The sequence below is a fragment of the Elgaria multicarinata genome, chromosome 18, assembly GCF_023053635.1.
Source record: "Elgaria multicarinata webbii isolate HBS135686 ecotype San Diego chromosome 18, rElgMul1.1.pri, whole genome shotgun sequence".
NCBI lineage: Eukaryota > Metazoa > Chordata > Lepidosauria > Squamata > Anguidae > Elgaria > Elgaria multicarinata.
In genome coordinates this window covers 15,898,276-15,921,533 of record NC_086188.1, presented here as the reverse complement: position 1 = coordinate 15,921,533, position 23,258 = coordinate 15,898,276, and the positions used below count along the sequence as shown (strand labels likewise).

The 23,258-nt window shown below is 47.2% G+C and overlaps 1 protein-coding gene across 1 annotated transcript; it reads left to right on the top strand.

The window, feature by feature from the left end:
- Positions 1-9,804: 9,804 nt before the first annotated feature.
- On the top strand, positions 9,805-22,880 carry SDSL (serine dehydratase like). The gene is made up of 8 exons (XM_063144357.1): positions 9,805-9,858; positions 11,654-11,842; positions 13,043-13,082; positions 14,058-14,197; positions 15,016-15,104; positions 16,100-16,327; positions 18,514-18,638; positions 21,617-22,880. Exons 2-8 carry the CDS (start codon positions 11,672-11,674, stop codon positions 21,808-21,810), a joined length of 987 nt encoding a protein of 328 aa, XP_063000427.1. The 5' UTR covers positions 9,805-9,858; positions 11,654-11,671; the 3' UTR covers positions 21,811-22,880.
- The last annotated feature ends 378 nt before the right edge of the window (positions 22,881-23,258 follow it).

Genomic DNA, 23,258 nt, shown 5'->3' with positions numbered 1-23,258 from the left:
CACATTTGGGGGGTTGTTGCGCATTTGCGCAAATTTGGGAAATTGGGAAAAAACCACCTGATTCTGTCAATGAGCCGACGACAGAACGAAAGGCACCTGATAACCTGCAAAATGCAGATGGAATGGATTTTACAAAATCTGTAGTACATCCTTATTTCAGACAGGAGTTTATTTATTTATTTATTACATTTCTATACCGCCCAATAGCCAGAGCTCTCTGGGCGGTTCACAAAAATTAAAAACATTCAAAGTATAAAACAACAGTATAAAACCATAATATAAAATACAATATAAAAGCTCAACCAGATAAAAACAGCAGCAATACAAAATTACAAATTTAAAACACCAAGTTAAAATTTATTTATAGACTGTTAAAATGCTGGGAGAATAAAAAGGTCTTCACCTGGCGTCTAAAAGTATATCATGTAGGTGCCAAGCAAACCTCCTTAGGGAGCTCGTTCCACAGCCAGTGTACCACAGCAGAGAAGGCCCTGCTCCTGGTAGCCACCTGCCTCACTTCCTTTGGCAGGTACTCATGGAGAAGGACCCCTGAGGATGTACCGGGCAGGTACATACGGGAGGAGGCATCCCTTCAGATAGCCTGGCCCCAAGCCATTTAGGGCTTTAAATGTTAATATCAGCACTTTGAATCAGGCCCGGACCTGGACTGGCAGCCAATGAAGCTGGAAAAGGACTGGCGTGATGAGTTTTGCTCAGCCCTTTGTGCAGATGCTGGGTTTGAACCTGGAATGTTTTGCATCTATGCTAATGAGCTATGACCCTTTCTCCATGGCTTTCCATCTTTGTTCCTTGATCAAATTGCTAATTCTGCTTCCCTGCCCAGCGAGAATGTCCTCTTTGTTTTCAGGACATGGACTGTGCCCTCAAAGCCCTCTCCTTCAGCTCATGCTCCACTGGTTAAGTGCACTGGCTGGTGCAACTGCCTAGCTGCCAGCTGGCACCACCTTAGCGGTGTAAGTGGTAGACAGCAGCTATCAGCTTTTATTTCTGACTTACCGCTGATTTCTGCTGTAAATGCAGGCAAGAGGAAGAGAGAGGGGGACAGAGGGCAGCCATTCCCAAAGGCGGAACTGCCATTCAGGGTCGGCATCTTGGGGTACCTGCCGGGGGGCTTACGCCAGCGGGGGGCCATATTGCTGACCTCCATTCCTGCTCCTTCACGCTATTGCTCTTTGCTTCCCGGCAACCTCTGAGCATGTGAGCCCTGACAAGAGCCAAGCAAACAAGCAACAAACCCCCATTTGCCTTGTCCCACTCTGTCTGGATGGTGGTGCAGACTGGGCTGTGATGGAGAGGCAAGCCAATTGGAAGGGTTGCTGATACAGGCAAAGAGAGCCCCACCACCACTAAGGCCCTGCCTCCAAAATGGAGCTGGGACCATTGTCACTGTGCTATATGAGCAGGGCTCGATTAAGACATGCTAAGGCCCTATATATCAAGATTTAGAGGCCCTAATCCATAAAAATAAAGAAAAAAGGTGTATCACATTATAATAGAAAGAATAATGAAAGGGTACCACCCAGAGTTAGGGGGTGCTTGTATTTAAATAATGTTATATAGCCGTCTCTGAAGTTGGGCTTAAAAGCATGAATAACGTAAGTCGCTTTGAAATTCTTCTAAACTGGCACCAGTTTACGCTTATTAATACAAAGTGCTGCATTGCCACGCTTTCTCTATTTGATGCAACTCTGCTGTAAGCCACACCAGACTCATTTAAGCCAAACTGATTTCATCTTACTCATCTCCAACATGTTTAGAGCCTCTTCGTAATAAGAGGCCCTAAGCCATAGCATACTTGGCTTTTCCTCAATCTGGTGCTGTATATGACAAACCCCAATCAATAAAGGTCTCCTAGCTGAGGTGTTGAGAGAGAATCTCCTGCTTGCTTGCCTCCTGCCACCACTGTATGCAAGAACCAAGGTCCCTCCTCAAGTAGGGCACCTGTTTGTGCAAATGTCAGTATACACGTAAAACACATTTACAGAACGGCAACTGTGTGGCAGCTAGAGAAGTCCACAATGGATTCAAGTGTGTTCAGATTTCTATGCATCCTGCCTATGGATTCTACAGTGAAACACCTTTTTCTGACCGGTGAGAATTCTGTGGACTTGCAGATCATTTTTTAACTTTTGGAGGAGAGGGTTGTGCACACTACACGCTAATGCACACATGGGCGAATGTGAGTTTGCGTGACTATGCAGTAGTGTTACGAATGTTGAAGAAATCTGCAAAGGAATCAAATGAGTTTGGAATTCTTTAAATCCAATCCATGGATTCCACAGCAGACTGGATTTTCCTGAGTGGCTCGGATTCTCCGGACTTGCAGACCATTTAAAAAAAAATATCTTCCTGGAATTTTATACAAATTTAATTGTAGAAAAATACATAAAATTAAAAAAAACCCAGCAGAAAATGCAAAATTCCCCCATAGGCTATAGCATTAAAATGTGCATTTGGGGGGAGGATTTGCACATTGGGGGGGGGGATCTGAACATTTTGGGAGGATTTGCGCAAATTCGTAAGTGTGAATGTGTGCAAATGTGGGTGACTGGAACCCCCCTCCTGATTCTGCCAATGAGCGGATGGTAGAAAGAAAGATACCTGACAATCCACAAAACACCCACAGAACTGATTTTACAAAATCCGTCCTTCCTAATTAGCAGTAATGCACCTTTGCGCAAGTGGAATGCATTCTCATACACACCGAAACATAAAAAACAAAACAAAACAAAAATCCAGCATCTATGGGAAGAAAAGACACTCAATAATCCACAAAAACCAGGTGGAACGAATTTAACAAAATCCATACATCTAGTGGCAACTCTGTTTTTGATGGTGGGCTGTGGCTGATCCCTACAACCCCACCCTCCAATGCAGGGGGGTGGGGGAATCGCCTGAACCCCACCAACGTATATTGCCACCCTCAACCATCAAAAAACTTGGGAAACTCCAGCCTTTTGTCCATTCATTCATTCATTCATTCATTCATTCATTCATTCATTACATTTTTATACCACCCAATAGCTGAAGCTCTCTGGGCAGACCAGATAGGTAGGGAGAAGAGGGTGGAAGGTCAGGGATTGAGAAACCAGTAACTAGATTAGGGAGATGCCAACAAAGGAAGGCTGGGTTCTTCCCGAAAGGCTTTGCGGGGGCTGTCCCTGTCCCTCTCCCTCACAGCCAACTCGAGAGCTGGCTAGAGAGCTTGCAACTAAGATTGTAGTGCCTGAATTTCCTTTCCTTTCCCCCCTCCTCCTCCTCCCTCCCAATCCCCTTTCCTTTTGTGTCATGTCTTTCAGATTGTAAGCCTGTGGGCAGGGACTGTCAAGAAATACTTTTGTAAGCCGCCGTGAGAGCCTTTTTTGGCTGAATGGCGGCATAAAAATCCTTAAATAAATAAATAAATAAAAAATAGAACTAGTGGACACTTTTGTATCTGGTCACTCTAGTATAGCTCCTGTAGCTTTCACTGTTGTGACGAAGACGGGATTTCACCAGGTGCTGCAAGCGTACAAAGGACCCCTGCTGAAATTCCCCTTTCAATACAACTGTTAAAGATACAGGAGCCCTGTCCTCCTTTTCATAGGCTCACCCTAAGAAATGTGCACTTTCCCTCATTGATTAATCTGGGAAAATGCATATTCGGTGGTGGTGGGGTGGAATTGCACATTCCGAAACATAAACACAATTTTTGGACACGACAACATATTCAGTCATTTGTGATCACTTCCTGAAAGAAGCTTCCCTGCTTGCTTGGGGCCTGCTGCCACTGGCCACGTTTGGTCTGGCGAGGGGGACACGATTGGAGGATGGCAACAAGGGAGAGGGCCTTCTCAGTGGTGGCCCCGCAATTATGGAATGATCTCCCCGATGAGGCTCGCCTGGTGCCAACATTGTTAACTTTTCGGTGCCAGGTTAAGACTTTTCTCCCAGGAATTTAACAGCATGTTGTGTGGCGCAGAGCGGTAAAGCAGCAGTTTCTGCAGCTGAAACTCTCCCCATGGCCTGAGTTCGATCCCAGCTGAAGCTGGTTTCAGGCAGCCGGTTTGGGTCAACTCATCCTTCCATCCTCCCGAGGTCAATAAAATGAATACCCAGTTAGCTGGGGGAAAGGTAATCACGGCCGGGGAAGACAACAGCAAACCACCCCGCTATAAGGCCTGCCAAGAAAACGTCGGCGAAAGCCGGCGTCCCTCCGAGAGTCATTAATGACTCAGTGCTTGCACGAGAGGTTCCTTTCCTTTCCAACAGCATATGCTGAGTTTTTAACTGAGCTGAGAATAGTTGTTTTAATTTAAATGGATATTGTTTTTTTTATATATACTTTTGGTGGTTTTAAATTTTATATATCTGTTTTTAATGTTAATTGTTTTAAACTTTTGTGAATCGCCCAGAGAGCTTCGGCTATGGGGCAGTATATAAATGTAATAAAATTAATTAATTAATTAAATTGCATGGTTTGCGAAGAGCAATTTACTCAGACATCCCTACCTGGGACAGCCCAGAGCTCCTGTGCAGGTCTAAACTGACCAGCAAATCTGCTTGGGCAGCTTCTAGGGCATCCAGGAGAACTGGATAATGTGGTGCTGCGGGAGACCTTCCCAATTTCTCTGGGCTTCAGTTCCTCATGATTGCAAAGGAGATTCCAGAATGTCCTACCACTGGACGGGCAGTGGTGAAGGGTCAGGCTCTAAGGATTGTGACACGTGGTGATATCATAGTAACAGAGCAATGCGCAAGAGGTGGCGGAGATAAGAATCCCAGCACATCTAAATCGCTCTTGGGGTGTACGGTGGAAATGACCAGAGGTCCCAGAGGCCTACAAATATATTACAGACACAAAATTGGACTGGATGAGGGCTAATAAACTTAAACTCAATCCAGACAAGACTGAGATGCTGCTGGTGGGTGGTTCCTCTGATCGGATGGGGGGTGTTCAACCGGTTCTGGATGGGGTTGCACTCCCCCTGAAGGAGCAGGTTCGTAGCTTGGGGGTTCTCCTAGAACCATCTTTGTCACTTGAGGCTCAGGTGGCCTCGGTGGCACGGAGTGGTTTCTACCAACTCCGGTTGGTGGCCCAGCTACGCCCCTATCTGGACAGGGATAACCTAGCTTCAGTTGTCCATACTTTGGTAACTTCCAAATTAGATTACTGCAATGCCCTCTACATGGGGCAGCCTTTGAAGACGGTCCAGAAGCTGCAGCTTGTGGAAAATGCGGCGGCCAGATTGATAGCTGGAACAGGGAGGTTTGAGCATATAACACTGATTCTGGCCCACTTGCATTGGCTGCCTGTATGTTTCCGAGCCCAATTCAAGGTGCTGGTTTTAACCTATAAAGCCCTACATGTCTTGGGACCGCAATACCTGACGGAATGCCTCTCCCGACATGAACCTACCCGTAAACTGCGCTCAACATCTAAGGTCCTCCTCTGAGTGCCTACTCCGAGGGAAGCTCGGAGGATGGCAACAAGGGAGAGGGCCTTTTCGGTGGTGGCCCCCTGACTGTGGAATGATCTTCCCGATGAGGCTCGCCTGGCGCCAACGTTGTTATCTTTTCGGTGCCAGGTCAAGACTTTTCTCTTCTCCCAGGCATTTTAACAGCATTTAACAACGTTAAGTTTGTTTTTAATGGACCCCAGAATTGTTATTTTTAAATGGATACTGTTGTTTTTATACTGTTTTTTATGTTTTTGATGGTTTTTAAATTTTGTATACTTTTAATGTTTACCATTTTTAATTGTTGTAAACCGCCCAGAGAGCTTCGGCTGTGGGGCGGTATATAAATGTAATAAAATACATAAATAAATAAATAAAATTGGCTGCACTAAAGGAAGCCAAGGGCCACATATGAGCCCCAGGTTGCCCATATATGCTATAAGCTAACATTGTTTTGGAGTGCTGGCTGTTTCCCTAGAGAACTGGTGTGTGGAGCAGCGGAGTTGGTCTTTGGGGTGTTGAAGCTATGACTCCTCTCCTCCTATGTGCAACTCATATAGTCGTAAATAAATGCAAATATTACCAAATGTCAATGAGCCTCCAGTAACCTCCTTCCAAAGGAAAACAAATCCAGATAAGCGCTGCACTTTGGAACTTCTCACTGAGAGCATCGAAGTTTTCTCTTGGATGGTATTAGTCTAGCAAAAGTCTTTCTCCCTTGAATGAAAGTTCATCCATGCAACCCACCCCTCAGTGCCGACATAATGTGGCATAGTCCAGGAAAGTCTTTACCACTTGCTTTTGCCAAATGTATAGGGTGACCATATGGAAAGGAGGACAGGGCTCCTGTATCTTTTACAGTTGTAAAGAAAAGGGAATTTCAGCAGGTGTCCTTTGTATGCATGCAGTACCTGGTGATATTCCCTCTTCATCTCAACAGTTAAAGCTGGAGGAGCCCTGCCCTCTTTTGTATCTGGTCAAGAGGGCAGGGCTCCTGCAGCTTTAACTGTTATGATGAAGAGGGGAAAACACCAGGTGCAACATGCATACAAATGTCACCTGCTGAAATTTCCTTTTCTATGCAACTGTTAAAGTTACAGGAGCCCTGTCCTCCTTTCCATATGGTCACCCTACAAATGTATAAATTAGATCTCAAAGGTGCTATCCTAAAGCAGGGTGTACACTACTGCTTTATAATGGTTTATAATAGTATTGACAACTATTTGGGATGCAGGACACATTCCGTATATCATTTTCAAAACACTTTCAAAGTGTTATATCCTTCTTGCAGTAGATCTGGACTCTCTGTCCAAAACCATATGTATTTTATTCAGGAAATCCATCCAGGAATGTTTCCTACGAGGCTTCAAAGGAGGAATGTTTGAAATAAAGAATAGCTAAATGTTGCCATAAGGATCCTATCTTGCATTTCCTGTTGGCTGAAATCACAGAGAAGTGATGCTCAGTTTCCCTACCTGAAATCCCTGCTAGGATGGGAGGTTTTACGTTACCCTATTAGCTTAGCAATTCATAAGAACATTAAGAAGGGCCATACTGGATCAGACCAAGGGTACCGTCTCATGCAGCATTCTGTCCACAGAGTGGCCTACCACCTGCCTGTGGGAAACCCACAAGCAGGACAACTTCCTGACTGTTAGAGCAGTATGACAATGGAATCAGTTGCCTGGTGAGGTTGTGGGCTCTCCCACACTAGAGGCCTTCAAGAGGCGGGTGGACTCCTGCATTGAGCAGGGGGTTGGACTCGATGGCCTTGTAGGCCCCTTCCAACTCTGCTGTTCTATGATTCTATGACATGAGTGCAACTGCACCCTCCCACCCATGTTCCCCAGCAACTTGTGGACATACTGACGGTAGCATATAGCCATCAGGACTAGTAGCCATTGATAGCCTTCTCCTCCATGAATTTGCCTAACCCCCTTTGAAAGCCATGCAAATTGATGGCCATCACTACCTCATGTTTATTTATTTATTTATTTATTTATTTATTACATTTTTATACCGCCCAATAGCTGAAGCTCTCTGGGCGGTTCACAAAAATGTTCCTATTGGCTTGGTGTTGCAGAGACCAAATGGAACAATGGCTGCTCTTCTGCTGTCACCTATTGGTCGGAGTCTATATTGCAATGCAGCCCAATTGTGGTGGCTGTAAATGGAATAATAATAATAATAATAATAATAATAATAATAATAATAATAATAATAATAATAATAATAATAATAATATACAATGCACAGTGCTTCTGGAAGTGGGAAATTTGCAATGCACCCCATTTGCTGCTGCCCCCCATCGCTGGAGCAGGGTATATTGCAAGACTCTCAAATGACTGCCATTTTATGGTTCATGCAAGGAGAATGCTATTCATTGGGTACATTCTTGAATTAACTGTGGGTAAGGCCAAAGGACATGGGCTTCCAATGGTACACCTAGACCTTGGGAGGAAGTGGGAAGGTTGGACTGCAGGGAAGTGATATGTGGCCTGTGTCAACGGGCCCCAACAGTGGTCAGTGCACTTCAATACCACTATAAAGCAGTCGTGTGGCTCCTGCCTCTTATATACCACTTTCATACCACTTTCATTGTGCAATATCCTGCTTGGTGTAGATCTGGCCATAGTGATGGCTAGGGGTGTGCATGGACCCCCCCCAATCCGCTTCATGGCCCGATCCGGAAAATCCGTATCGGGCCCGATCCTCTTCGCGCCGCTCCGCCCGTCTCCCGCTCCGCTCCGTGGAGCGAGATCCGGCTTCGCCACCGTCACTATATGGACAGCGGTGGCGGTGGCGCAAGATAAGCCATCCACCCACCCCACCTCCTTACCTTCCTCCGTCACGGGCTTCAACTGAGGCCCCGGTTGAAGCCGGAAGAGGCCTCGGCCTTCACTTCCGGCTTCAACCGGGGCCTCAATTGAAGCCTGCAACGGAGGAAGGTAAGCGTCCCTCCTCCCTGCTCCCTTACCTGGCGCCGGTGCCACCGCCGGTGCCAGGTAGACCAGGCCCCCGCCCCCTTACCTTCCTCCGTTGTGGGCTTCAATTGAGGCCCCGGTTGAAGCCGGAAGGGGCCTTGGCCTTCACTTCCGGCTTCAACTGGGGCCTCAATTGAAGCCCGCGATGGAGGAAGGTAAGCGTCCCTCCTCCCTGCTCCCTTACCTGGTGCTGCCGCCGCCGCCGCATGGATGGCAGCGCCAGCAGCACCAGATTAGTCCCCCTCCCCCCCACTTACCTGAAGGCGAAGCTCCGGATTGAGGCGATCCTCTTTGCCTCGATCCGCAGCCCCCCTGACTCTCTTCGCCTCCGCCTTTTTCGGAGGCGAATTAGGCCGCCTCGCTCCTGCTTCTCTGAACCAAAGAGAAGCGGAGCACATCCCTAGTGATGGCCACCACCTTGGATGGCTTTCAAAGAGGACTGGACAAATTCATGGAGGATAAAGCTACCAATGGCTACTAGCCCTGATGGCTCTATGCTACCTTCAGTATCAGAGGCAGTAGGCCTATGTACACCAGTTGCTGGGGAACATGGGCAGGAGGGTACTATTGCATTTGTCTCCTGATTGAGGGTTTCCCATGGGCAGGTGGTTGGCCACTGGGTGAACTGAATGCTGAACTAAATGGACCTTGTTCTGATTCAGCATGGCTCTTCTTAACATAATGTGATGCCTCATGGACTTTTCAAAACTTGCATGGTTTTAATTCATAGGAGGTGTGTTGCAAATCCTCGTATTCCTTCATTCCATATTTCCTTTTCATCTTTATACTGTCTCATCATCATCATTATCATTATCATGATTATTTATTATTGCATTTACATCCCACCTTTTTTCCTGCAAGGAACCCAAGGCGGCATACATAATCCTCCTCCTCTCCACTTTATCCTCACAACAACAACCCTGTGAGGTGGGTTGGGCTGAGAGTCTGTGACTGGCCCAAAGTCACCCAGTGGGTTTCCATGGCTGAGTGGGGACTAGAACCCGGATCTCCCATCTCTCAGTCCAACACTCTAGCCGCTACACCACGCTGGCTCTTCCCTCAGCATGCTTCTTAAATGGCTTTGAAGTGGTTAAAGGCTATGTTATTCTGTGTTTTCTGGTACTGGAAAGAGACAAAGAAATATCCAAAACGATCTGCCGTGCTCCTCGTGGCCTTCACTTCCAGTCCTCTGAGGAACAATGTGTAACCCCAGTTGAGGACAAAAGGCTTTCAGGCTCAAGAAGGATTGTGAAGGTGGCAGCTCGTCCCATTCTCACCCCACCCTCCGTCCGTCCTTGAGCGTCATTCTTGGCAATTTTCCTGCTCCCTCCTCCGTTATTCAACTTTGCTCACACAGCTGAGAGCGACAGAGGCTTTCTGGGAGAGACAAACTCCTCTGAAGCCCGAGAGAGAAGGTAATTGTGGTGGTGGGGTTTTAGGAGTTCTGAAAAAGGAGGAACCTCTGAACACGTGGTTGTAACTGCTTGGGTTTGGGGCGGAAAGGGGACCTTCTCTAGCAGGCTTAGAATTTCTTTGGTGCGACAGCGGGTGACTTCTGAGTTTCTTAGTTACGTGCACACTCTGGTGGCCCAGATCAAAAATGGCTGGAATCAAAGTTGCCAACTTGTTTCCTGAGAGGGAAAACAGAGGATTTGGAGGAAGTTGTTTGATTTGAAAATGGACTCCACGACAGCTATTGCTAAAAGATTCTGGCTTTCTATAGGCTAGGATGCCAAGTACATCTTTTGACATTCCAAGCTCGTGTAGATTTGACTTTTATTTTCTAGAGCTGAGCAGAAATGTCTCAGAAGACTCTCCCGCCCCAAGAAAATGCCTGAGATTTTTCTTTTCCCCACCCCCTTAGAAAAAGGAAGAGGCTCATTTTACAGATTCCACCGCCTCCTAATAGTCTCCGTAACTCCCACCATACCTGCTCAAACACCCTAGAATGACATGAGGTCTGAGGCATTGCGGAGGACGCAAAATGGGGACCAGGCAAAAAAATAACTAAGGCCTTAGCTAGACCAGGCTATATCCCAGGGTGAACCCCAGGATCGTCCCTGTGCATCCAGATGACGCACAGGGGATGCTGGGATCAAGGAGGGATCATCCCTCCCTTGCCCCGAGATACAGCCCTACAATTTGGGCCCGCTTTTTCCATGGTCTCGGGCTGAGGCCAAGACCACGGAGCATGTGGCCTGTTTCCACGGGTTTACCCGGCTCCGCACGATTGAGAGACTGAAAGAACTGGGCATGTTTAGCCTGGAGAAGAGAAGACTGAGGGGAGACATGAGAGCACTCTTCAAAGACTTAAAAGGTTGTCACACAGAGGAGGGCCAGGATCTCTCCTCGATCCTCCCAGAGGGCAGGACACGGAATAACGGGCTCAAGTTAAAGGAAGCCAGATTCCAGCTGGACATTAGGAAAAACGTCCTGACTGTTGGAGCAGTACAACAATGGAACCAGTGACCTAGGGAGGTTGTGGTCTCTCCCACACTGGAGGCCTTCAAGAGGCAGCTGGACAACCATCTGTCAGGGATGCTTTAGGGTAGATTCCTGCATTGAGCAGGGGGTTGGACTCGATGGCCTTAGAGGCCTCTTCCAACTCTACTATTCTATGATTCTATGATTCTGTGATTACTCACGCAGAGCCGGGAGCTGCGCCCATTGGGGTAAGGGGGGAGCGGGTAAATGAAATGAAATTTTTAAAAACCACTTACCTTTGTGCATGACTGTTCGTACGCTCCTCTCCCTTTAAGAAAATTTTTAAAATGGCGGGCACAATGCCTCTCTTCCTGAGGTTGTCGCACCTTACGTGTAAATGGGGGCAAGATCTCACATTAATCGCAACGCAAGGTCTCCCCACCTCTCCCCCGGACTTTCAGGTAGGTCTAGCTAAGGCCTAACATGGGTGGGGGGAGGAAGGAAAAAAGTTATGACACTGTGACTGTCACTGTCACTCCAACCAAAGAAACTGTAAAAGAGTTTCTCCGTCCACTAAATTTAGAGGTACTGCCCCCCCCCCCATATTTCTCGGTCCACAAATAGGATGGAGAATTTCACAGCTGTGGTTATATTAGTTTTGGTGTGCAATCATCTCCATTCTGTATAACAGGGCGGTTCCCCTTCCCCAAATGAGAGTTCTGGACTAGATGGACCCTTGGTCTGATCCAGCAGGGCTCTTCTAATGTTCTTATGTCTACATTTTAGCAAATCTCTACAACACCAATGGCGAAGCCATTTAGTAGCAATGATGGGAGACCATTCCATGTCGTGACGCCTGTGCTGGAGAGCGTGGCTCTTTCACAAGCTGCTGGCACTAAGGTCTACATGAAGATGGAGAATGTCCAGCCCACGGGATCCTTCAAGATCCGGGGTGTTGGCTACTTTTGCCAGCAGGTGAGTGGCTACAGGCATACTGAGAATTCGTTTGTTGACGAATGTTGACTTTGATTACAGAGGGATCTCCAGTCTAGAATGGCTTTTCTCCAGCACCAATAGGCCTCATAACAGAGACTCAGGCAGAGATATCTGCCCCTTCAACAAACCAAGTTGTCAACTCAGGGCTCCATCCAACGAGCGTTTTATTGCACGCTCATTACTGTTGACTCACGGATTTTTTGCAGGTCCCTCACATGACGTCATCCGCTCCTGTTTTCGTAGCTCAGTTACTTCCTGTTTCAAAACAGGAAGTACACAATAAGCATGAGGCCCATTCACTCGGGCATTCTAATGCACACAACAGGAGAGAGCCATAACTTCCGGTTTTAAAAATATTTCAGACTTTCTCAGGTTCTTCTTGTGGTGCAAGGAAGGCCAGGAGGCCTCCCCTCCAAACATGACCAGACTCAGACCTGCTTAGCTTCTGCAAGGTGGCTAACTCATGTGCTTTCAGACCACATCTCGGGACTTATAAAAGGACAGCTGGTCAGAAAGCCTCAGCACAGGGTTGGAGGAAAAATGTTGCAATAGTATGGCAGGGAAGTGCCAAAATAAAGGTGCAAGCTAAGGGATAATCTCTTCTTGGAATTTTAAAAGCAATTATTAGGTGCAATAGCAAGGTTCATTCAGGGTGCAGAGCTAATAAACAACTCCAGGTATATCAGAGAGCCTTGAGCACAAAGGTCACAGGGCACGGAGGTGTTGCTTAGCAGCCAGGTGGAGCCAAATAAGTTTCCTTTTTTTTAGACTGGGCTTCTTGTGGATAAAAAGACTGGCATGTTCACTATGTTCTGTAGTAGTGGTTTCAATCTGTTCAAGACAGCTGATATAAACGGACCCATCATATGCCCATTAAACTCCTAGGAGTAAAGCACAGTCTTAACCTGGCACTGAAGAGTGTGCATTGGTACCAGGTGAGCCTCAGAAAAGTGTGTTTTCCCATGGTACACTAGGGTGCCCCAGTCCATAACAGGAAAATAACTGCCTATTTTCCTTCCATTTCCAGTCCATCCAAGGCTCACCCCAAGGTCCCCTCTGCTTGGGTCTGAAAGTTTCTGCGACTCTTTTTCAGGGCTTCCTGTTGAGCCCAGAAGTAAAATATGGCAACAGGAAGTACCTGTTGCAAAATAACCAGATCTTCTCCTCTGTTGCTTTCAGGTTGCCAAGAAAGGCTGCCAACACCTGGTTTGCTCATCAGGTAAATCAGTGAACCCAACTGACTTCTAAATTTCCCTCCTCATCTGCAGATTAAACTGTTGGATAGCCGATAGTCGATTGGGGATGAACCTCTTTCAGTTTGGGGGTCTGAATTTGGGTTCAGAGACACTCTTGGGGCCCCCATTCAGCAGTGGGTTGAATGCAGTTAGAGTGTTGGACTCAGAAGACCCGGGTTCCAGTGTAGACGGCAAATCCTTCAGAAAGTACCCATAATGTATTTAGTTATGTGTTACATTTATATCCTGTTTTTTCTTACAAGCAGATCAAGTCAGAGTACACGATTCTCCTCCTCTCCATTTCTATCCTCACAACAACCCTGTGAGGTAGATTTGGCTGAGAGTCAGCAACTGGCCCAAAGTCACCCAGTGAGCTTCATGGCCAAGTGGGGACTAGAACCAAAGCCTTTTGAGTCCCAGTCCAACACTCTAAGCATTACACCACACTGCCTCCCCACAACTGCAGATTCTGAAGTCTTAGTGATGCTTTCTTTGGTCATATTGTTCATTCCTAGGTAACTGATTCCATTGTCGTACTGCTCTAACAGTCAGGAAGTTTTTCCTGATGTCCAGCTGGAATCTGGCTTCCAATAACGGGCTCAAGTTAAAGGAAGCCAGATTCCAGCTGGACATCAGGAAAAACTTCCTGACTGTTAGAGCAGTACGATAATGGAACCAATGGCCTAGGGAGGTTGTGGGCTCTCCCACACTAGAGGCCTTCAAGAGGCAGCTGGACAAGCATCTGTCAGGGATGCTTTAGGGTGGATTCCTGCACTGAGCAGGGGGTTGGACTCGATGGCCTTGTAGGACCCTTCCAACTCTGCTCTTCTATGATTCCTTTGAAGACTCTGTCCTGAGCCAAAGGTTCTTTTTGATAAAAAAAAAAGGTTTCCAGTGTGGCCCAGAAATCAGAGCTTGGTACCCTAAAAATTAAAACGCTCTCCTCCGACTCCATGCAGGTGGCAACGCTGGCCTTGCCGCAGCCTATGCAGCCAGAAAACTTGGTATTCCTGCCACCATAGTTGTCCCCAGAAGTGCCACGCAGTCAACGGTGAAGAAGCTGGAGCAGCTTGGAGCAGATGTGCAGATCTTTGGCAAGGTGAATGTGGGAAGGAGAATAAAATCTTTCAGAATCTTGGATAGGATTGCAGCAGGCCTTGCGCCGCCATGGAGGATTCTTGGACTCTCATGATCTTGGACTTGGGATGTTTTGGGAGGGGGGGTTGTGTGTGCTTATAACTATTGCCCTGCACTGCTGGCTAAGAATGAGGCAGGCAGTGGGTGGAGCAAACCCAGCAACTCTCAGAGAAGAGGGAGAACAACGAAAGGATTTAACAATGTGCCCTGCAGTAACGTTGCAGCTAAACGTAAGTCACGCTAGTGTGCCCCGTGATACAGAGAACCGACACAGAGAACCACGTTAGAAAGGGACACTAGCAATGTTATAAGACTAGTGTAGAGCCGGCCCTGGCTCCAAATCTGGTCCTCCAGGGTTCCCCCAAGAACCACACCTCTTTCCTGGTTCCACCCTCTTCCCTGAATCACCAATAGTTTGGTGTTTGCCTAGCTTTTGTGCTGTTTTTCCCTATTTCAAATGGTTGAAATGCGTCTTCTAATGCTTATACTGACAGAGCTTTAAGTATGCTGGTATTTCTTAAAATCTTGGCCCAAACACTTCTGTCTTTGCCTTCAACTCCATCTACCACTGGTCAGCGCAGTCCCAAGCAGAAGTAATGTGTCATCCAGATAATCACTGTGTGGCACAAAGAGAATCCCCACCTTGTATTGATCAGCAGAAGCCAGGTATTGTAGATGCATTATCAGTCTATCCCTGATTGGCTAGGCTATTAGTGTTGTAGCAGGTTCACTGATAGGCCTTCAGCTCAGGTGAGATTTCCCTGTTTCTTGCTGTGGCAGGTGTGGGATGATGCTAACGACAGAGCGATGGAGTTAGCTGAGACGGATGGCTGGGTCAGCGTCCACCCTTTTGACCACCCATTAGTGTGGTAAGAACCTTGGAAATAAAGCCATGAGAGATTATTATGGACTGGACTAATCCTGCCCCCTCCATCCTTCCTTACCCAAGAAGGGCCTTGTTGAGGGCCACTCAAGTTGTTTCGTAGCCTTTCCACCCCTTGCTGCTGCTCAGTCAGTTCATTATCCATTTGTTCTGAAGATGTTGCTGCCTCAGGTTATTTGAAAGACCGGATTCTCACTGATGAGCCTGCCCGTGCTTTGAGATTTTCTGGAAAAGCCCTTCTTTCAGTCCCAAAATCTTCACAGGAGTGCTTGGTGGGAACATGGGAGAGGGCCTTCTCGGTGGCTGCTCCAGTGCTCTGGAACTCTCTTCCCAGGAAAGCTAGACTAGCTCCATCCTTGATGGGCTTTCAGAAACAGGCTAAAACTTTCTTGTTCCAGCAGGCTTTTGGAGAATAAACTGGCCCTCCATCTACGTTAATGTCTTATAATTTTGTTGTGTATTTTAAATGTTTATGGTTTTGTTCCCCCCCCCCCCCATGTATGTTTTAAACTTTGTAAGGCTGCCTTGAGGCCCAGCATTGGGCAAAAGGCAGGATACAAATAAATATAACAACAACAACAACAACAACAACAAATTGTGTCCCCCCCCATGAGGCGAGCAATATTTTTTTGGCACTTAAGACAATAAATATCACAAGCACCTCCCTCACCCCTGGTAGTAAATTATACTTCAAGAACCATTTGCTGCCCTTTCAGAGCACCGATAATCAGCTGTCTGAGGCAGCTACCTCACTTAGCACAATGGTAGGGCCGGCCCTCAACTTTCCAAAGCAAATGTATTGAGGAACTGCCCAGAGAGCTTCAGCAATGGGGTGGTATATAAAATAATAACAACTTCCGTTGTGTTTTACTCAGAAAGTCCACAGTTGGGCCTGATTCTGGAGGAGGGCGGCAAGAGGGACCTTTGGAGCAACCTTCCCACAAACTCTCAGGGCTGTTTTGGTGTCTCTTCTCCTCACAGGGAAGGTCATAACAGCATCGTCAAGGAACTGAGGGACACCCTGGATGCCAAGCCGGGCGCCATTGTGCTCTGTGTGGGAGGAGGTGGCCTCCTGGCCGGAGTGGTGTCCGGCCTACAGGAGGTGGGTTGGATGGACGTGCCCATTGTTGCCGTGGAGACTAGAGGGGCGGACAGCCTGAGCGCAGCCATCCGCGCCGGACGACTCGTCACTTTGCCTGACATAACCAGGTGGGTCGCTTGGGCTTGCAGCAGGAGCAGAGCAAGGCCAGGAGAGAAAGGGGTGGGGCTAAGGCAAAAGGGGCCCCAAATATCAGCATGTTGTAGCTTCAAGCTCTTATGTAGGGTGACCCTATGGAAAGAAGGACCGGGCTCCTGTATCTTTAACAGTTGTATTAAAAAGGGGATTTCAGCAGGTGTCATTTGTAGACATGCAGTACGTGGTGAAATTCCCTCTGCATCACAACAGTTAAAGCTGCAGGTGCCCTGCCCTCGTTTAAATCTGGTCACAGTATAGCTGCAGTATAGCTCCTGCAGCTTTAACTGTTGTGATGAAGAGGGAATTTCACCAAGTGCGGCATGCCTACAAAGGACACCTGCTGAAAATCCCATTTCTCTACAACTGTTAAAGATACAGAATCCCTGCTCTCCTAGGTCACCCTATCTTATGGCCAGTAACTAACCCTTAGGAGAGGCATTTCAACTGCTGCTGGGCCCAAAATCTTGGCCGTTCCAGTTTGGGCATTTTGTGGGGGTTGAGCAAAAAATCAAAACTCCGGCGAAAAAGGCTGGAAGAGGTGAGAATTTTTCTCCTTAGGTCAATTCGCTTTCTTATTATTGTAAAAGCAATAATCAGAATTCCTTCTCCTTTTTCTTTGACTGAGGTACCTATAATTGTTTTTCTATGCACATCTCTAATGCACTGGCCACTGATGAAGACCGAGTGTCGAAACGCGTTTGGCTCAAGTTCCTTCTGATCATCAAGCACTTTTTTAAAAAAATGTAACACCTTTTGAATCTGTATTTTAAGTGCTTCGTGTTTACTGTTCTATGTGTATATTAAAAATTGTGTATTTTCTACATCCTTAACTTCTCTGCTAGCCACTGTACTACTTTGGTTAAGGTTAACACCAGTTGTTTCTGTCTGTCTCCTTGGGGAGGGGACAGGGTTTCTACATGCCCTGTTGTTGAGGTCTTCCAACTTGCTTCTTCTTTTTCAAAACACCCCCAGCATTTTCAGGAGCCCAGGTGTTCTTCCTCAGTGCTTATTGGAGAGGGAGAGGTCACATGGTCTCCAAGAGGCATTCAGGAAGAACTGCTGGCCTTCTCCCTATGCCGAGAGAAGGGGGGTGTTTACCAAACAACAACTAAAAAATAGGAAGAACCCCCCTTAGCAACCAGCTGCACTTAAAAAAAGATATGTGGAAACCCTGGCCTTCTCCCCAAGGAGAAAATTCTCTGAATTCCGCCCCCCCCCTCCTGTGCAAGAGGCAGAAAAATCAATGCCTCTTTCGCAAGGGGAGAGAAAGTTCCTGAAAATAGGGGGAAGGATTTGGCTCAGCACTAATTTCAACATTTTTGAATGGGTGGGGGGGGGGGTGAAATGCACCCCATTTTAGAATGGGGTGCAAAAGGCCAATGATTGGTGGTTGGGGGAAAGGGGTGTGGCCACATGAAGGGCACATGACCTTCTCGGGAAACTTGGAGGGCCAGCAGAGGATCCCAAGAGAACTGGATTTCGCTCCCGGGCCTGAAGTTCCACACCCCTGCTCTATGGGGATGGAATTGGGGCACGATTACAGATGAAGTGACAGGCCCCCACTATAGTATGTTAGCGCAGGGCCTATCTTGTCCTTGATTTGTCCCCACCCGTGACTCTCTCGCCTTCCCTGGGCATAGATCATAGAATCATAGAATAGCAGAGTTGGAAGGGGCCTACAAGGCCATCGAGTCCAACCCCCTGCTCAATGCAGGAATCCACCCTAAAGCATCCCTGACAGATGCTTGTCCAGCTGCCTCTTGAAGGCCTCTAGTGTGGGAGAGCCCACAACCTCCCTAGGTAACTGATTCCATTGTCGCACTGCTCTAACAGTCAGGAAGGTTTTCCTGATGTCCAGCCAGAATCTGGCTTCCTTTAACTTGAGCCCGTTATTCCGTGTCCTGCACTCTGGGAGGATCGAGAAGAGATGCTGGCCCTCCTCTGTGTGACAACCTTAAGTCTATGAAGGATGCTATCATGTCTTCCCTCTGTTTTCTCTTCTCCAGGCTAAACATGCCCAGTTCTTTCAGTCTCTCTTCATAGGGCTTTGTTTCCAGACCCCTGATCATCCTGGTTGCCCTCCTCTGAACACGCTTGTGTTCAATGCCACACTTGCCAACATGCCAACTTGACTTGCTCTTTGCTGTCCACTCCGCAGTGTGGCGAAATGCCTCGGGGCCAAGACGGTGGCGCAGAGGGCCTTGGATTGTGCCAACGAGTGGCCGATCATCTCTCATGTCCTGGAGGACGTGGAAGCTCTGAAAGCCGTGGAGCAATTCCTGGGTGAGTTTGAGAGACTGTTGAAGAGACAGAGAGGTGGAAATGTGCCTGGTGGTGACCCAGACCCTGAAAGCCAAGTAGCCTCAATGGCTGCTGTAGTTTGCGTGGGCATGGTCTCTGGTTTGGCAAGCGAAAGCTGTTCAAGTCTCCAGAAGTATAATCTACACTACAAACTTCTAATTCATTCATTCATTCATTCATTCATTCGCACATAAGAAGAGCCTTCCTGGATCAGACCAAGGGTCCATCTAGTCCAGCAGTCTGTTTACACAGTGGCCAACCAGCCGTTGGCCAGGGACCAACAAAGCAGGACACGGTGCAACAGCACCCTCCCACCCATTTCCCCCAACAACTGGTGCACGCAGGCATACAGCCTCTGATACTGGAGGTGGCATATAGCCATGAGGACTAGTAGCCATTGATGGCCTTCTCCTCCAGGAATGTATCTAACCCCCCTTTAAAGCCATCCAAGTTGGTGGCCATCACTACATCTTTGGGTAGTGAATTCCATAGTTGAACTCTGCGCTGTGTGTAGAAGTCCTTCCTTTTATCTGTCCTGAATCTCCCACCAATCAGTTTCACGGGTTTTGTATACCAGCCTAAAACTTGCCTTGCAATATAAAAGAAAACGCTCAAACAGAGTAAAATCCAACTAAAACATATTGATTTGGTTCAAGCTCTCCTTTCTATGAGAGGAAGGGTTCCTCTGCCCATGTTTTTGGGGCAGGGGCTCACCCCCACATACACCAAGTCTCATGCCATTCAGCAAGGTCTTTGGACTCTCTGTGTAGCATTTTCAGGGGCCTACAGGGGCCTAGAGGGAAAGGAGGGAGACCTGAAATCTTTTGGAGGAGCCCTTCTCTGTGCCCCACAAACGTGAGATATGCACTATGGTGGGACATGGGAGAGGCCTTTCCCTGTGGTGGCACCCTGGCTGTGGAATACCCTCCCCCTGGAGGCCCGACTGGTGCCGGCACTAACTTCATTTCGGCGCCAGGTTAAGACACGGCTTTTTAACCAAGCCTTTGACGGCTAAATCCACCAGCCTGCACACTGTCTTGTTTTCATTGGATTCGACTGTTTTAAAACTTCATTTTGATTTTAACATATAAATGGTTTAATTTGTTTTAGAATTGTATAATTATTGCTCTATTTTATATGTTTGATTTTATCTGTACACTGCCCTGACAGCCTTGTGATATAGGGCGGGATATAAATATTTTTAAATAAATAAATAAGGATGTCCAGTTGATCTGGCATAAATCTGGATCAAATTAGCCAGAACATAAATGAGCAAGAAGGAGAGAAAACATTCAAACCAGATTAAAGCTAGGTGGGGTTGTTAAAAAAAAATAAAAATCTGAGCAATTTATCTATTTTTGTGAGTTTGGGGGAACCAACCACATATCTCTAAGGGGGAAGTTCCTCAACAGAATGTGTGCTGCAACACAACTTGCGCTGCAACAGAACTTCCTTGCACTCCATATGTGTGTACAGCACTGCAGTGAAAGCAGATAATTATAGTCGAGCAGCTCCCTCTAGTGGCTAGTAACCATTCTAAATTTGGCCAAGCTCAAGAACGCCTTTGCTGGCTTAGACTATTTGTCCATCCAGCTCAGTACTGTTTGCTCCGATTGGCGGTGGCTTTCCGGGGTCTTGGGCAGAGAGTTCTCTTTCCCATCAAGCTCTACCTGATCCCTTTTTCAAAACGAAGATGCCAGGGATTGAACCTGGGACCTTCCGCATGTGGAGGATGTGGCTGGCCCTACCATTGAGCAGGGCGAAGCAACTGGCTTCAGGTGGAATCATGAAGCGTGAGATAGGTGAAGGCAGGAATGGGAGTCTGAGAGTTGCAGCAGGACTCTTGGGCAGGCGCTGACCACCGGCTACTGGTCCATTCCATGTTCTTCATCGTTTAGCCTGCTTTACTTGTTTATTTTCCTCTGTGGAGCAAATAGTTTTTGAACTGCAACCTTAGACACAGTAGAACTTTATTTATTTATTTATTTATTACATTTCTATCCTGCCCAATAGCTGAAGCTCTCTGGGCAGTTCACAATTAAAAACATAAAATACAATGTGATAAAATACAATTCAATAGTTTAAAACAACAACAACAATGTTTTAAACCACTGCATTGCATTTGTCATGTTGTATTTTATGTAGAAAGACTAACATGCTTGGGAGAATAAAAAGATCTTGGCACTTTTTTAAAGGGGAGGCTCTCTGGGAAGCTCTCCCCACAACTGGGGGGCCACAGCAGAAAAGACCCTCTTCTTAGTAACCACCCACATTGATTTCTTTGGTGGGGGTTCCTGGGAAGGACCACTGAAGATGATGTTAGGGTCCGGAAAAGTGGATATGGGAGGGGACAACCCTTCAGGTAACCTGGTTTACTTGAGAGTAAGCATACCTGGAATCACGAGCCTTTCTACAGGAGGCATTTAATTTGTGCCTGTGATTCATAACTTACGGTAATTTGTGGGTCCTTTACATGATGTTATCCTCTTCCAGGACTTCTCTCATGCTTTGCAACCATTTTAACAGTTTCCCCCCCACCCCCAACGATGAGGAAAGCCTGGTATTATTTGTGAATGGCAGGATAAAACCTAGAGTAATGGCACAATTCCACTATACCACACTGCCACCTAGTGTTTGTTTAATGGAACAGAAGGAAAGGAAGACAAAGAAAAACCAGGGGGAGGGGAGGGAAGATATGTAAAGGAATGGATCTTAATCCTGCAAAGTATCCAGAAACCAAAGCCTTGGTACTTTGACGGATTGAAGCCTCATGTAGAAAAGCCCCATGTTGTTAGTAGTGTTGTTAGTAGAGGTGCATAATTTGGGGTGTGGAAACAGCATGGGGGCATCCCCCTCCCAGTGTGTGATCCTGATCCCACCCTAGATCTAACGGCTGCCTTCAACTAAAGCTCTTGACTGGCTGCATTCACACCTTCTGTTCTTGTCCTTACCTTTCCCAGATGACGAGCGCATGTTGGTAGAGCCAGCCTGTGGTGCCTCTCTAGCCTTCCTCTACTCCGGCTATGTTCAGCGGTTCCAGGAGGAGGGGCGGCTGAGCCGGCCACTGCACTCCATCGTTGTCATTGTCTGTGGCGGAAGTAGCATCCGGATGTGTGAGCTCCAGGCCCTGAAGAGCCAACTGGGGATGAAGTGAAGGACAGCAGCGCTTGAAGTGCCAGTGGGTTCCTACTGTCTTCAGTAGGCATGTGCGGATTTTGTAACGTCCGCTCTGTCTGTGAATTGTCAGGTGCCTTTGATTCCATCATCCAGTCATTAGCAGAATGGGATTTTGTCCCCCACCCTATTTTCTGAATTTGCCCAAATTCTCACATGCCCAAATTCTCACGTGGCTGAATTCTCACCTCCCTGAATTCTCATGTGCCCGAATTCTCACATGCCCGAATTCTCACGTGCCCGAATTCTCATGTGCCCAAATTCTCATGTGCCCAAATTCTCACATGCCTGAATTCTCACGTGCCCGAATCCCTACATGCCTGAATTCTCACCTGCCCAAATTCTCACATGCCCGAATTCTCACCTGCCTGAATTCTCATGTGCCCGAATCCCCACATGCCCGAATCCCCACATGCCTGAATTCTCACGTGCCCAAATTCTCATGTGCCCAAATCCCCACATGCCTGAATTCTCACCTGCCCGAATTCTCACATGCCCAAATTCTCACCTGCCCGAATTCTCACCTGCCTGAATCCCCACATGCCTGAATTATCACCTGCCCAAATTCGCACGTGCCCAAATTCACACATGCCCGAATTCTCACCTGCCCAAATTCTCACCTGCCCAAATTCTCACCTGCCCAAATTCTCACGTGCCCGAATCCCCACATGCCTAAATTCTCACGTGCCTAAATTCTCACGTGCCCAAATTCTCACATGCCCAAATTCTCACATGCCTGAATCCCCACCTGCCCAAATTCTCATGTGCCCAAATTCTCACATGCCTGAATTCTCACCTGCCCAAATTCCCACATGCCCGAATTCTCACGTGCCCAAATCCCCACATGCCTGAATCCCCACCTGCCCAAATTCTGACCTGCCCGAATTCTCACGTGCCCAAATTCTCACGTGCCTGAATTCTCATGTGCCCAAACCCCACGTGCCCGAATCCCCACGTGCCCAAATTAACACTTGCACAAATTTGCATTTGTCAAATTTGCAGATTTGCAGATCCCCCACCCCGAAATGTACATTTCTCCCCATCTCTATTTTCATGCTTTAGCCTATAAGGCAAATGCACGTTTTTGGCTAATGTTTATCTTTTTTAAAAAAATATATGTACTTTTTTTCTGTGACTAAATTTGCACAAAATTCCAGAAAGTTGGGGGAAAAAATGGTCCGGAGTCTGGGGAATCTGCCTGATAGGGGAAAAGATGGTCTGCTGCGGAATATACAGATTGGATTCTTGGGTATCCCAACTCATTTTCCTTTGTAGATTTCTCCAACATCTCTCATTTTAACTCCACTTCTAGGTTAGACACTCGCCCCTCTAGTCTCTTTGTCCACCCTAAACATGGTCTGGTGTCTGGAAGGAATCTCCCCTGTGGTTTAAATTAATGAATGATCCTGGGTGCTGAGATGTTAAAAC

Bases quoted from the DNA above. Each gene is read 5' to 3' on its own strand.
- SDSL (XM_063144357.1), top strand. From the start codon at position 11,672: ATGGCGAAGCCATTTAGTAGCAATGATGGGAGACCATTCCATGTCGTG. The intron at 14,198-15,015 runs GTGAATGTGGGA...TTGCTGTGGCAG, and splicing joins ATGTGCAGATCTTTGGCAAG to GTGTGGGATGATGCTAACGA. The intron at 15,105-16,099 runs GTAAGAACCTTG...TTCTCCTCACAG, and splicing joins TTTGACCACCCATTAGTGTG to GGAAGGTCATAACAGCATCG.